The 15817-nt window shown below is 44.8% G+C and overlaps 1 protein-coding gene and 1 non-coding gene across 2 annotated transcripts; both read right to left on the reverse strand.

The window, feature by feature from the left end:
• Nucleotides 1–2155: 2155 nt before the first annotated feature.
• Nucleotides 2156–2236, reverse strand: TRNAL-AAG (transfer RNA leucine (anticodon AAG)). The gene has a single exon. It is a non-coding gene; the product is annotated as a tRNA-Leu (tRNA).
• Nucleotides 2237–14277: 12041 nt separating this feature from the next.
• On the reverse strand, nt 14278–15524 carry LOC139832612 (uncharacterized). The gene is made up of 4 exons (XM_071822405.1): nt 15288–15524; nt 14787–14856; nt 14532–14710; nt 14278–14445 (listed from the first exon to the last, which is right to left on the reverse strand). Exons 1-4 carry the CDS (start codon nt 15294–15296, stop codon nt 14278–14280), a joined length of 426 nt encoding a protein of 141 aa, XP_071678506.1. The 5' UTR covers nt 15297–15524.
• Between the last annotated feature and the right edge of the window lie 293 nt (nt 15525–15817).

The following is a 15817-nucleotide window of genomic DNA, read 5'->3' on the forward strand; positions in this document are numbered from 1 at the left end:
GGATATGCAAGATTGAATGACCAACATGATTAATAGGCATACCATTACCATCGGTAGTCATAGCATCTTCGCTCATCAGAATCATCTCGAGAACGCCACCAACAATCGCTTGCTGAATGGCCATGAACCTTACAAATTTGGCATGTAACATTCACATAGGGAGCGGGGGAACGACCAAGATCACGACGGCACCTGTGACCACCATCATCACGATGACGTCCCCGATCGTCATCATCGCGGTGACGGCCGTGTTCATCATCATCGCAGCGAAGACCGCGGTAATCATCATCACGGCGAAGACCGCGGTAATCATCATCACGGCGAAGACCGCGGTAATCATCATCATGGCGATGTCCACCATCATTGTGGCATCGGTCACCATCATCACGACGATCACGTCGCTCCCAATCATCATGGCGTCGTCCTTGGCCAATACTACACTGCGATCAGCATCATGGAGGTCACCGCGGGAACCACGATTACCACGATCAAGAGACCCCCCACGAGGAGAGTCATCACAGCCACGACGAGCGGCATTAGCCGATGAAGTGAAGGCAGTGTCGTGACATGTTTCGGCAAGCATATTCTAGCGCATATCGTGAGAACTAATTTTACCAAATAAATCTTCGAGAGTTAGACCGGGGTTGGCATAAATGGTGGAGGAAAGCGAGTTCTAGGATCCATCTAGGCCATTAACAATGTACCCGACCATCTCAACTTCCGTGATGGGTTTGCCAATGGCAGCAAGCTCAGAGGAGAAGCCCTACATCTTGGCGAAACAATCTGCAATGGTCATGTTGTGCTTCTTCGTGTTATATATTGAGAGCAACGGGGAGGTGCTTGATCTTCGACCGCGATGTCGAGGAGAACATGTTGGTGATGACGCTCTAGACATCGGTGGTGGTCTCAAGCCCAATAACATGGGCAAGGAGTTCCGGCAACAACAAGTTCACAAGGAACTCGTGCAACGTGGCGTCCGGGGTGATCCACGCAGCATAGGCGGGATTGGGGACTGTGAACTTCTCGATTTTATCATCTTCGACTTCTAGGGTTTTCACCGGCGTGACGTCGGTACCATCGAGCAAGACGAGGACCTGAGCACCACGGAGGGGCTAAAAGACTAGGGTTTTCTAGAAGAGGAAATTTTCCCGAGTCAATTTTTGGGAGGGAGGAGACCCGAGCAGACTCGACAATGGGAGCGATGACGAGGAGGACGCCATGGCTGCCACGAAAAGTGCTTGGTGCGGTTTTTCTGGGGTTTTGTGGGCGGTGGCGGCGGATCCTGTGGGCACAGCTACCGGCGGTGGAAAGTTTTTGAAGATAGGTTTTCGATTTGTAGGGCTGCGGTGGCAACGGGAGAACCTACGGTGGCTGCAAAAAATTTATAGATCAATTTCGACGACGGCTAGGTCATGGAAAAGGTTCGTTCTGATACCATGTTGAAAGACTAGGTGAAAACGATACCCTTCTAGGCTCATGTTCCTTATTTATATAGGTGAGATACAGCTCTCACAAGCGTGTATACATAAGAAGGTATAGTATTGGGTGGAGTACTACTCCTTATTTATATAGTATACGGTTTACCACCGCCGCCGTTAATGTTCCATCGCTGTTAGAGACAGAGCATCAATCCTTGACATCGGGTGGAGGAAGGAAACATGCGTCAGGCCGCTGGGGACACACCCAACCTAAACCTACCGCGGCCCAAATTTTATCACGGACCGAGTCAAACGGACCAAAACGGATCGCCGTTATGGGTCGCCCCGCTATAGATTCCCTTACTTCGGAGCGACACGCGTCATGCGAAGCATCGCTATCACGCGGAATGAGACCTTCGCAAAGGTTGGTCAAGCTTGGTCTTCACATAGTGGCATCGAGGGAGTATATACACACACCCTAAATTTTATATTTAAAAAATAGGAAAAAGATGTATGGAGCCAATGGGCCCGGCCTGATAGAGAATCTCCGGTTAGACAATGGAACGCAGGAGCACTGTAGGCCGTAGAAATTGGGCCTCAAACTGAATCGGTCTGGCTCCCTACTAATAACCTCTCTCCCATGGAAGAAAGAAAAAAAACCGAATCTGTCTGGCCTAATACAGTAGCGAGGACCGTCAAAATTAAACGGGAAAAAGGCGTGTCTCAAAAAAGAATAATGTTGAGAGTGGGATTTGAACCCACGCCCTTTCGGAACAGACCCTTAATCTGCCGCCTTAGACCAACTCGGCCATCTCAACAATTATTGATTACATTATGGCGACTGCTTCCATAGACCCCCAAACCAACAGTTGCATAAACGTACCATTATGCACGTGCTCCTTCCGCCGGCGCTAACGGGTCGGGCTAGGTTAGCCTCCGAAGATCCATATCGATTGTACCCGTGTACCCGTTGAAAGGGTATACGGTGTACCCTTGTACTCGTTGAAAGGGTATACAGTGTATGTACGTTTCGGTGTATGTACGTGTCGGTGTATACGTCCGATGGATACTGCTTGGTGATCGTCGTCGGTTGTCACTTTCCATTCTCACGTACCTTGATCAGCTCGTCGCAGCCGCCAGCCCGGCGATCTCCGATCTAGATCTTCTCCGGTGAATACTGCTTGTCCGCCGATCGCGGCAAGGATCCGGCGTCCAACCTTGGCCCAACTCCACCCCTCCCCTCCCACGGCCGCCATTCATACCTAGGGTTTTGATCCCTCCGTCTTGTTGTAGCCGGTCGATCCCTCACCACCGCCATTTGCACGTACCCCGGTGAATCGTAGCAGGTCTGGCTGGTTACCTCGGCGATCTCCTATCCTTCCCGCATCCGGTGGATCGGTTGGCCGTCACCGCGGTGCGCACGATAATACGGCGGCGAACGTCTGAGTCATCCACCCTCCGCCTCCCCACGATCGACATATAGGTCGTTCCATTGCAAGGCAGAGCACCGACGAGCGCAACTTCCCGTGGCTGCCCAGATTGCCACCGACGAACAGAAGAGGTTAGCCCCCCGTGCCACACTGTTATTCTATTCTTATTCCATGTATACTTTATAGGATGTATTGTCGCATTTGTGCTTAGGGTTTAATTTGTTGTTCAAAATTTTACCAATTTTTCGTATATTTTTTGTTAATAAGCATTTCACAATGAATTCCAAGCCGAGTTTTTATGTTGATTAGGTCAGTGATGTTGGTTTTATTTGGACAGATGGACGGCTCTATGGCTTCTGGGATTGGCAATGAGAAAGCAACTACAGATGTTGATGACTCTACATGGGATGCTTTTGATATTTCATCTTCAGAAGATGAATATGAAATACCTTCGTCTAATGATGATGATAGCATTTTTGGTGATCCTGTATCTGAGTCTGATAATGTGTGTCACTCACATTTTCATATTTTATCAGTACAGTGTGCATGGGAATATTTTGTCCTTGAATTTTGCCTCCTTGATGCAAATTTTGTAGATGGACATCGATGATGAAGACAGCATAAGAGAGACAGATGATGAACCCACTTCTGAAAATACGAGTGATGTATGTTTTCTTTTATCTTACTTGCCTTCTTCCAGGTGAAGATGAATATACATGTAATTTGCTATTTTCCTACAAATTGCGCAGGTTGTTGTAATCAGAAACAGTGAGCTTACCTACTATGGGGATTCTGATTTGGAAGACTTTGCTTATGAAGAGGATATTCCTGAGCAGTCGAAATCATTAGAAGGGGGGGTTTCACAGCTGTCAAAATCTGAATGCAAAAGCGAAGTAAGATTTTATTTTGATGCATTGCAATGCATAATAGAACAAATCAAAGTGTCTGTAACAATAACGCCATGTTTGTCATATTTGTTTAGGTGACAGGAAGTTCCCAGTTGGACCATACTAAGCAGGAAGATAATAAGGATCCATATGATATTGATGCTGAAATGAGCAGACAGCGAAAGTATGAGGCTGTAAGGGCCATGATCTTTGTTTCCGAAGAGGCTGCCTATTATTTCTACAACAAGTATGCCAAAGAACATGGTTTTAGCATTCGACGCGAGAAGAAAAAGGAACGCCTTGATGAATTAGGGACACCCACCATTCGGTATAGGCGGTTTCTTTGCTCAAGGGCTGGGCAACGTGAAAGCAAGTACTTAGAAATGGAAAACCGAACGTATAGGCACCGTCCTGAGTCTCGCTGCAACTGTGGTGCCCATTTCAGTGTGTCGTATAACAGGAAAAAGGGTGTTTGGACTGTTCTGAGATTTGACGACAATCACAACCATAAGCCTGCTACAGCTGATCAAATCGCTTTTATGAGGTCTCATAGAAAGATCAAGGCTCATCGAAATCTAGGATCATGTCACCGGGAGCTGCCGGGATGAGATTATTCAACATTATGAGGACATTTATCGGTGACAATGGAAATTACAGCATGGTAGGATTTGTAAGAAAGGATCTTTACAACATGTCTTGCCGTGAAAAGAGGAAGATGCTTGCAAAGGGTGACGCCAACACAACCATTGGCATTATGGAGAAGAGGAAGCGAGATGATCCTGAATTCTTTTTTGATTACAAGCTTGGTAAAGGTGGACAATTGTTACACCTGTTCTGGTGTGATTCTCAGTCTCGGCAGGACTATGCCGACTTCGGTGACGTGCTGGCGTTTGACAAAGACGTACAAAACAAATCGGTATGCTATGCCGTTCATACCTTTTGTGGGAATAAACAATCACCGCCAGACTACTGTTTTTGCATGCGCCATTGTCTCGGACGAAAAGGAAGTAACATACAAGTGGTTGTTAGAAACATTCCTGAAAGCCATGTATCAGCAGAAGCCTAAAGGGATCATCACTGATGGGGACGCTGCAATGATCGCCGCTGTTGGTAAAGTCTTTCCAGGCGTGTGGTACCGTGTTTGTACGTGGCATATTGAGAAGAACATGAAGAAGCACATTGACTCCCTGGCTCACAATGAATTCCGGTCGCTGCTGTACTACACCACTTCAGAACAAGTATTCGAGGGGAGATGGAGGGCATTCGTCGAGAAGCACCAGACGGAATTAACCAAAGAATGGATGAAGAGGATGTATAGGAGGAAGAAGTTGTGGTCAGCCGCGTATCTAGCGAATGGATATTTCCTCGGAATGAAAAGCAACCAGAGGAGCGAGAGTTTGAACTCCACCCTACACACCCACCTTGACTTTGGACTGACAATGGTGGATATGGTTGTGCACTACGAGAATAACAGTAGCCGTGTCCGGGAGGAAGAGGCCCGCCAGACACCATAGACTCTCGAGACGGCACCGGTTGCAGTTACCAGGTACAAGGATATAGAGATGTCTGCTGCCCGTAAATTCACTGCTACAAACTTCTACCTCGTTCAAGGGGAGCTGAAAAAGATTGGGGGCCTAGAGATTGTAGATCAACTTGGATGTGCTGGTGGGTTAACAACCTTCGTTGTGTCATGGATGAATAACCGTAAGTATTTGTTTTCAGTGGAGTACAGACCTGAAAGCAAAGAGGAAACAATAACGTGCAGCTGCCGAAGGATGTATCGGAAAGGGCTACCTTGCAAGCACATCTTGTTTGTTTTGCATTTTGTGGGGTGCTCTGAAATTCCGAACTGTTGTGTTCTCCGAAGGTTCTCGAAGGATGCAAGGTATGGTTTGCCCTCGAGACGCGAGAGTGATTTGTACGGATGGGGATGGGAAGGGGTAGCTGAGAGGAGAAAGCATAGCGAGCTTACCCAAATTGGAGCAGAAGCTTTTGATGCAGCATTGCATGACCCAGAATCTTACAGCGAGCTTATGAAATGTATGAAAGACATAATACACAGGAGAAAAGGTGACCAGAATCTGCTCAACGGCTTACCATGAGGACGCACAAAACAGAGGAGATGCACCGGTAGTGGGTGATCCTGATAAAGCTGAGACCAAAGGAGCACCTAAACAAAACAAGAAGTACTATAAGGACAAGGATACGAATCAACAGACGTCAAAACATGGCAGGATACTGTCACACGACGAGCGGAAGAAGGAGAGGTTGTGCACTGCTTGCAATCAACCAGGTCATAACAGAAACAACAAGATGAAGTGCAGGCTACATAAGGAGTGAGTATCTGATTCAGCCCTACTCTTAAATAGCTTGCACTAATCTTCTACTATTTTATGTGCCACTGACTTGTGTGTTATTTCATGCAATGCAGATATGAGGGACCATCGGAAGTATGAACAACACTACTTGATCGATTCACATTGTTGCACTTGTGTATTATTTGTTGTACAAACATTGGTCAGATTGTCAAAGGTCGAATTTTGATACTTGCAACACAACTAGGACAATTTTGTTCACGAATGACATAGAGCACAGCTTATGTCTTGCACACATTGTGAATACCATTACAGATTTGCACGTATCACCGTATGATACTTACAAAACAATATGGAGAATTTGTTCACAAATAACATAGAGCACAACTATGTCTTGGACACATCGCAAATATAATTACAGATCGCACAAACACACTAGTACTTGCCCCCTTGAGTCTTATCACTCTCGGGCTTGCTTCGACGCTTGTTCATTGATGAAGATTCATCCTGATTTTTGCATCTGGGCAGATGTGGTCTGATCTCTGGAGGTGAGCTTGTCCCTCGTTCACCGTGTAGATCTTGTTGTATATCTCATAACTGAGATAGCCGTCAATAGCTGCGGACTCGAGGTTCATCCAGACAGTGGCTTGCATTCCCGTAAACCATGCCCTTCCTTCCGAAGCTGGTTGTACTTGAAGTCCTTCTTCATGTTGGCAAACTTGGGATCAATGAGCTTTCTTTGCAAGATCAGCCATTCCAGCTGCGGTTGACCATTAATCTTGAAAATGTCCTGGATGTCGATGTGTCTCTCTTAGGAACAGAAGACCGGCCGCACGAAGAACTTTTGTGTCATTTCTTTTATCAACACTTGTAAAAGTGTATTGCTTGTCCTTGAGAAAAGTCAGTAGGCGCGGACAATGATCCTTGCACCTTTGTCAAGAGCAGCACAAATAAATTCAACAAGTACTGTAATGAAAATGTAGGGGACGCTTTAAATTCAATGTAGTGACATAAATTTCAATGATCCTTGTACCTAATGTAGTGGAATACAAGAACGTGCTCCCTCATGGCGATTTGCATTACCGCCAACTTGTGTCCGCTAGAGTCATACTCGAGATCCAGACCAACGAACTTGAACCTGTCCTCGTCCTCGTCGAGCCAACCCTCGTACATACGAAGAATTCTATCAACAGTCGCCGCCTCATTGGTGTAGACGACGTCGATATATGTACTCCCGTGCGCAAGGATGCGGTACTTCTCCGTCGTGGACTTCTCGTCTCCGGCCACGACGGAGGAAGAGGCAGATGCCATGGACAGCGTGGGAGGAAGGGAGCACTGGGATGCGGTAGACGAACGGCCGGGGTTGGGACAGAACGGTGGAACTGCCACAGTATTGGGAGGATATAGGGGCGGGAGGCGAACATGCAGTTAGAGGTCTGGCGGCCCACATTGGCCCGTTACATGTCTGACGGCCAAATTCGAAAAATTCGAAAATTCGAAAAATTCAAAAAAAGTTTTAACCAACGGATTATGTTCACAAAAACGTGTGACATATTGGGTAAAAAAAACTGGATTTTTTTTCGAAGGTCGAAAAATCGACTAGCTTAGAAAAAGTGGTTTGATGTAACCCAAACGGTTCCGTTTCTAAGAATGTGGATTTTTCGACCTTCGAGAAACGCTCCAGAAATTTTTGCACACACTCTCGTATCCATTCTAAGACGAAGTGTGAAGGTTTTTTCAATTTTTGAATTTCTGTGAAAATAAACAATTAAATTTCAGTTAAATTCGAGTTGAAAAAAAAAACAAAAGAAAACTAGAGAACCCTGATGGATGGGCCATGAGTATTCCTTCCCCACGTCCATGCTCCACGTTAATGGGCTTAGTACAAACCGCGTTACATGTCTTTCGGCCTAACTGATAAGTAGTTTTGATTTCAATAAATCTACAGCAAACCTGGTTAAATTCAAAAAATTCAAAAAAAGTTTTAACCAACGGATTATGTTCACAAAAACGTGTGACATATTGGGTAAAAAAAACTGGATTTTTTTTCGAAGGTCGAAAAATCGACTAGCTTAGAAAAAGTGGTTTGATGTAACCCAAACGGTTCCGTTTCTAAGAATGTGGATTTTTCGACCTTCGAGAAACGCTCCAGAAATTTTTGCACACACTCTCGTATCCATTCTAAGACGAAGTGTGAAGGTTTTTTCAATTTTTGAATTTCTGTGAAAATAAACAATTAAATTTCAGTTAAATTCGAGTTGAAAAAAAAAACAAAAGAAAACTAGAGAACCCTGATGGATGGGCCATGAGTATTCCTTCCCCACGTCCATGCTCCACGTTAATGGGCTTAGTACAAACCGCGTTACATGTCTTTCGGCCTAACTGATAAGTAGTTTTGATTTCAATAAATCTACAGCAAACCTGGTTAAATTCAAAAAATTCAAAAAAAATTTTAACCAACGGATTATGTTCACAAAAACGTGTGACATATTGGGTAAAAAAAACTGGAATTTTTTTCGAAGGTCGAAAAATCGACTAGCTTACAAAAAGTGGTTTGATGTAACCCAAACGGTTCCGTTTCTAAGAATGTGGATTTTTCGACCTTCGAGAAACGCTCCAGAAATTTTTGCACACACTCTCGTATCCATTCTAAGACGAAGTGTGAAGGTTTTTTCATTTTTTGAATTTATGTGAAAATAAAGTATTAAATTTCAGTTAAATTCGAGTTGAAAAAAAAAACAAAAGAAAACTACAGAACCCTGCTGGATGGGCCATGAGTATTCCTTCCCTGCGTCCATGCTCCACGTTAATGGGCTTAGTACAAACCGGCCTATTATTACCTGTCCGGAATGTTAACCGAATATATCAGCAGCACATGTGCATTTAGGGTTGAAACAGAATTAACCAACGTATTATGTCCTAAAAAATGTGTGACACTAAAAATAGCCTGAATTACAAAAATTAGTTTTTACTACAAAACGCACGAAAGTTTTTGCTGAAATAAAAATAGTACAACCCGAATACAAAGATGAATTACAATTTCTCCTTTCATTCTATGAGGATTCATCCATATGCATATCTTATAATGTGATATCTTCAATCTCAAGCCTGATGCACAAATCCCTGAACTCAATCTTCAGACATACTAATGAACCTATCACAAGATGAGCTGCTACACAGAACGCATTCCATCCATCTACAAACTCAATATGCTGCCCCTTGTAGATTGTATAAGCTCCAACCATTTGTCCATTAATAGATCTGCTATAAAAAATAGCAGCACCTTCTCTCGGCCTATAGTATCCATGTGCAACATCAAATGGAATGAGCTACAAAAAAGTAAAATATAAACAAAGAAAACGTTAACACTGTTTGTATGTTATGAATGAAACTTAAAAACAAGTGAAAAAGTTACTAACCAAACGAGTAAGAGAAGATTCATTCAACCTCGTCACAAAGAACTGAGGTACTTCAAAGAAATCGAGGAATTCGTTTTCCTCCACTTTATTTAGCTCTTTGAATATAGCCCATGTAATCGCATTCATCTCTGCGGAGTTAATGTCTAGCAAATTTGAGAAAATGGTTTTCTCAAAAGTAACTCTGCAGCACTCCAAAACCTCCCAACAATCTGAACAAACAAAAAAATAAAACAGAATGAACAATGAGAAATATGTGAAAACAATATCACAATAATAATTAGAAACAAAGAAACATGCACATTAACCGAACCCATGGTTTTTCGTCACGGTCAGCATTGAATACAACAACTTCAAACTTGGAAGTAGTTTCATCATATGTGAACTCCACAATGTCATTTTCATCCATAACATAAGAGTCTACAAAAGAACTCCAGAATGGTCCACAAAGGTAAGTTCTTGCTTCAGTCTTCTCCACATGGAAATGATAAACAGAACCATGATTGCATTCAGCAACAACCCACGTATCTACTAAACTATGTAGCATCTCCCTAGCATGGCAAGGCACGGCCTGAAGAATTGAACACAAAAAACAATTTATTTAGAAAAGATCCAACAAACAAATGCAAATAGTACTAACGGCGGGGAAATAATGTATATCTAGCTTGTACTATGCAAAACATACATACAATTAGTTCTTCAAACAAATGCACCATCGCTACATCAAATGAAAATGCACGACGCTTGGACCGGAAGCAAGTTAGTGTCAGGCTGGCCACAAATAAGACATCCTGCTTCTTCATCCATCTCTGACAAAAATAATATAACATATCAAACACATTCGAAACATTCCAATAACAGAAATCCAAAGAATTAAATCAATGTTCACAATGAACTACAAACTCCTGCTGATGTCCTAGATTTCTGGGTACTAACCCTAATAGATAGCTACCCTACATCAGCGGCGGCGCGCGGCAGCAAGTCGTGGAGGGGGGCGTGCAGGATGTAGTGCAGGGGCTCAGAAAAGTACCACCGGGGCTACGACCAAAAGAAGAAGCGCCTCCGCTCTCGCTCTCGCCGTCGCCGTCGCCGTTCGCCGTCGCTCCTCGCCGCTCGGTGTCCCCGCTTCAACAATAACCGCAGACAATCTCCGCACAAAAGCCTCGGGCTATAAAAATGGGCCAACAAAAACCGGGCACAACAGAAACAAAAGGCCCAACATGTGACTAATTCCAACTGACTACACGGTTATTTCATGTCAGAACCCTACGAGACTTTGTGAAACCAATGCACCTTTAGTCAACAATATATAGGGCATATTTCATTTTGAACAAAAATAAGAGGTCTATTTTTTACAGACTATTTGTTTTGGGTTCACAAGTCTACCAATATGTGAATATTTTTTACTCATTTTTTACCCTAGATCTTAACCAAGCTACGTCTTTTGAACTAATAAACTAGAAAATGCAAGAAAGTTAAGACACCTGGAATTAAACATAGGGCCGACAGAGGATTTTGATTACTTCTAAGTTTCTTACACAAGATTGAACAGCAAAGGGAAGAAAAAAACACTAAATCGGCGGCCTCTACATCTTGCTTGTCCCTCCAAGACATGCCACCCGGCTAATCCTCTTCGTCGGAGGACCACCATTTTTCGCCCTCTTCTTCGACCTTGGACTCCTGGAGCGCCTTGGCGAGCCCCGGTGTATCGGCTGGGTCATCGTGAGCCCGCATCTGGGCCTGGTAACTCAGTTCCACATCTCCCAATATCACGTCCTCATCGTCGTCGGAGGACCACCATTTGTCGTCCTCCACTTCGGCCTTGGACTGCTGGAGCGCCTGGGTGAAGCCCGGTGTGTCGGCGGGGTCGTCGGGAGCCCGAATCTCCGACTGGTAATTGAGATACGCAGTCCACCTCGGCTGCGGCTCGGGCTCCGGATCCGGTTGCGGCTCCGGCTTGGGAACACGCAGATGAGGTGCAGGGCCGCGAATCGGAATTTGGTCCCGCGGCTCGCTTGTCGCTGGAGGTGGAAGGACGATCCCTTCGTGCCGGCGCGGCGGAAGAGCTGGAGGTGCCCGTGGTTCGCCGTACGGTGGTGGTAGGCGGCGTGGCGCGCCGCGAGGAAGAGGGACATAGCCGTGCGCCGCGAGCACGGTGTCCACGTCCTTGCCGGCCCAGAAGGACTGCCGCCCTATTTGATTGTACCTCCCGCCGGCGTACATACCGTACTGGTTGGCTAGCTCGTCGAGGCGCTCCATCTCGAACCGGGGCCTCCACAAGGCGCTGTCCTCCCCCGATGCAGGTTCGCCCGATCCCACGGCGTGAGGGCAGCTCGACGGCGGCGGATGTAGCCGCGCAGATCTTCGTCTTTTCGGGGACCGGCGGGATGGCGTACCCGGCGGCGCTCACCCTCCAACCAGGCGGCGGGTGCCGATGCGGCGGAACGAGCAGCCGCGCCTCGGCCAAGATCGTCGCTTCGTCGGGGTTGAGGCTCTGAGGACGAGGGGCCGCACGTCGGATTTTAGCTCCGCGGGCGCTGCTCCCTCCGGCTTCGTGGTCGTTGAGGCCCATCGCTTGCTACGGCTGCTCGACGGCGGCGGGTTTAGGTTATGGGCTAGCTAGGGTTTGGTGCGGGATGGCCTGATGTGCTCCACTGGATGGGATAAAATGGACTGTCGGTGAACCGAGTGAGTGGTGCTGCGGCCTTGTACGCGTGTTCGCTGTTGACGACCTGTTGACTGGGAGGCCACGCGTGTTCGCTATTATGATGCCACCGAATCCGTTCCCCTCCTGTTTAATGGCTCGCCGGTTGTGAAGTGACATATCTAGTTGGGACGCCACCGGTAAACCACGCGCAGGAGCCACTGGTTATCCACGCGCAGGCGCCACGGTAAATGCGTCGCCTAGGCTGCCGTGCAGCAAATTGGGTCGTCAGTTGCCCCAATGGACGGTCAGTAAATGCTATACATACGGACGTTTTACTTACGAAAACAATTTACGGACTCACGATGGAGCAACACACACGGAAGTCCATGAACAGAAAATAAGTTGAAGATAAAAAATCGATGACACAATGGTTCTTGAAAAACATAACAAAATATTTGGAGTATGAACTAAGTGTTCATATTTCAGAGCCTATCTACTACTATCTTGAATTCACCATCGACGACGCTTCGACCAAAAGCGAAGATGAATATGTCACTAACTCTCATATCGTGCAGTTTCACCAGTTGCTTCCAGTTCGATGTTATCATGGCACCTCCTTTGGCTTTGCCTTTCACCTTTGACTTGTCCATCACCATATTAACTTTGAGGCGAGCCTTTCCTAAGAATAAGACTTCTACTTCTGATGGCAGTTCAACATTAGGGATAATGTGGCTCATGGTGAATCTCTTCGAAAAGTACTGCATAAAAGAAATCAAACATATTAACAACGATTCTTTGTGTAGAAAATAAATAGAAATCTCTTGGTGTGTACCGTAATGTTTACCATTTTTGCTTTACCCTCCTGGACGTGTGATTTTTTTATGGTGCGAGACATATATGGGTGTTTTCAGATTTGTTTCCTGACATTTACTTCTCAGATAATCAACGTTATCTCTCAGATAACGAAATTCTCCATCATCCATAGCTACTCGATTTGCATACTCAACAAACACCTCGAACTCACGCTCGCACTTTATTCTAGGACCTGCGTAAGTATTAAATTAATACATCAGGCCCAACAATAGAATCGCATATGGAAGACATAAATGGGAGGTAATTTCGGACCTCTTATATTCAGCTTTTTGTGCAACTTAAGAGCAGCACGAACATGACGAACACGAGCAAACGATGCCACCTAGTTGAATATAGAAAAGATGTAACACGTACAAATTTGAGTCCTAAGATGGTTAGGGCATCGATCACCGTCAGAGAAAATAGGGCATCGGGCAATCGGAAGAGAAGAGTTTGTACTTGACTAGATTAGATCTGATATTAAATATAGACAACACGAGATGAGTTGCGTATGACTTACATCATCTTCCATTGTAACTTCGCAGACGCCGCTCTTCCCGACCAGGCTTCGATGAGAGACGATATGAGGTTAGATGAGGCGATTATATAGGTGGAAGTGGGCAAAAGGCGATCATAATCTTGTTACCTTAATTCGTGGGAGGGTCGATATCAACGTGACAAAGTTTGTTTCCCTAAATAATGTCGTTACCTTAATTCGTGGGAGGGTCGATATCAACGTGACAAAGTTTGTTTCCCTAAATAATGTCGTTACCTTAATTAGTGGGGAAGGTTGGGATTCGATAGTTTGGAGGCGTAGTCAATTACGGGGATCAATTATTAATGTTGTCCCCTTAATTAGTACAATCAAAGGTACACATTTTTGAATAATTGCCCGCTAATTCATGTTGTTACCTTAATTAGTACTACTCATGTCGTAATACTGCTGCAAATAGAAATTAATTTTCACACCTTATGAGAGGAGATGGACGGAGAGGAAGGTTATTTCACGGCGTTTTTTCGTGGTTACAATGCATTATAATTTCAGTAAACTTAAAATTTGAACCACTACTGACATTCATGAATAATTTGAAAACAGTATGACATAAACGTCAAATAAAGTTTGCAACAAACATCAAAATGTCTCAGCATGACTTCCAACTTGGACAAATAAGCTAATTGTAAAAATAATGTAATGCCTTTGTTGATTTCAGAGAATATCAACCAGAAGCTTGAGACCACCACCGCGGCTACCACGGAACCAGAACACAAACACGTTTTTAACTCTCATATTAGTCTTCTTCACAACCTCCATCTAGTTTGTTGTTATCATGGCACCTCCTTTGCCTTTTCCATTGACCTGTGACTTGCTCATCACCATCTTAACTGTTGCAATTTTAGTATTCGATGAATAAACTTCTATTTCTGCTGGTAGCTGTGTATGCCTAGCAATGTGGTTTAGTGTGAATCCCCTCGAGAAGTACTGCATATAAGATTACAGTCAATTAGAGAATTCAATCAGCTATGTTAGGAAACTGTGAAAATTTTGGTGTGTAATCCAGCGCTTACCATTTTTGCTTTATTCTTCACGACGTTTGATTTTTTGATCGTGCAGACATACGGTGGCTTTCTTGGCATGTGCTTGTCAACTAGCTGTTTCAATGTAGCAAATTGTGCATCATCCATTCTTACGCGATTGGCATACCTGATGAAACCTTCAAAATCATCACCCTCCTCACAGTTAGGACCTGCATACAAAATTATATACATAAACCAGAATATTACAATTTCCTTGGAAAACAAGAGTGTCCTAAATTTGTGTACCTCTTACGATATGCTTTTTGTTCTTCCTCACAGCAGCACCGCAACGCCGTGGGCTAACACGTTGTGCCACCTAGCAAAGTGTACAACACATATAACTGATGAGTTCTTGTGTGGAATACTCAAGCGTCCCGGATATAGAGATCTAACTAGTGGCGATTAGTGCAAATCTTTGTGATAAAATAAGGAGGGGACAATCGATTATTTACCCAAACGTTAATCTGCCCTTGATGATCTAACCATAGTTGTAGATTACACATTAAGGACATGGCGGCCTAAGGACATTATATATACTTGTGTTTATGATCTACCCGAAAGGGGTTTTCGGAGAACTAGAATCTGTTAAGTACGTATAATCTAATAAGTATGAAGCGCCGAATCTATCCAATGAGATTTTGGATGTGTTGATCTGGTCGATTCCCATGGCGGCCTCCCATACCTAATTTGCGATCTATCTCGACGACAAGTCAAATAATATTACGACAGGTGAAAGTCTTGACATACCTGATCCATGGCAAAGGGGTGCCGTCGATGATCAACACTAGTTCTCTCAGATGAACAGGTGAAAGATGTTGCTTGGTCGGCCGCCCAGACGTCGCTGAGATGAAACGGTGTGAAAAGACGACGATGATATAGTTCGTGGGGGTGTGGGTTACCCGTGATGGGTAGTACGTGTTGCCGCAAATTACGCCCTGCACAATTAAAGTTGTTAACTAATATGTTGGGTGGGTGGGCTTGATCGTTTCGTGCCGGAAATTCGATTCATGGGCCGGATCATCGTCCAAGCAAGGCAGCCTTTGTTTAATTTTTTTCTTTTTTATATTTAAGAGGGAAAATATAGGGTTTTAGGCCAAAACATGCACTTTTGGAGCAAATCAAGTGGCTGGGGATGCCAGGGTGAGGCCACACTTGGCACATGGGTGCACCAATGCATGCCCCACACTGCTACCCTTGGAATTTACATGAATAATCTGGGGTAGACCATGGTGAGTTGCACCCAGACGCCCCAAATATAGGGTTTTAGGCCAAAACAT

This window comes from Lolium perenne, chromosome 6 (genome assembly GCF_019359855.2).
Source record: "Lolium perenne isolate Kyuss_39 chromosome 6, Kyuss_2.0, whole genome shotgun sequence".
NCBI classification, from domain to species: domain Eukaryota; kingdom Viridiplantae; phylum Streptophyta; class Magnoliopsida; order Poales; family Poaceae; genus Lolium; species Lolium perenne.

What these genes read in the sequence shown, in the direction of transcription:
- LOC139832612 (XM_071822405.1), bottom strand. An exon ending in CAAAAAGCATATCGTAAGAG is followed by an intron (nt 14,711 to 14,786) that starts GTACACAAATTT and finishes TTTTGTATGCAG; the next exon opens with GTCCTAACTGTGAGGAGGGT. An exon ending in TGAAGAATAAAGCAAAAATG is followed by an intron (nt 14,446 to 14,531) that starts GTAAGCGCTGGA and finishes TCTTATATGCAG; the next exon opens with TACTTCTCGAGGGGATTCAC.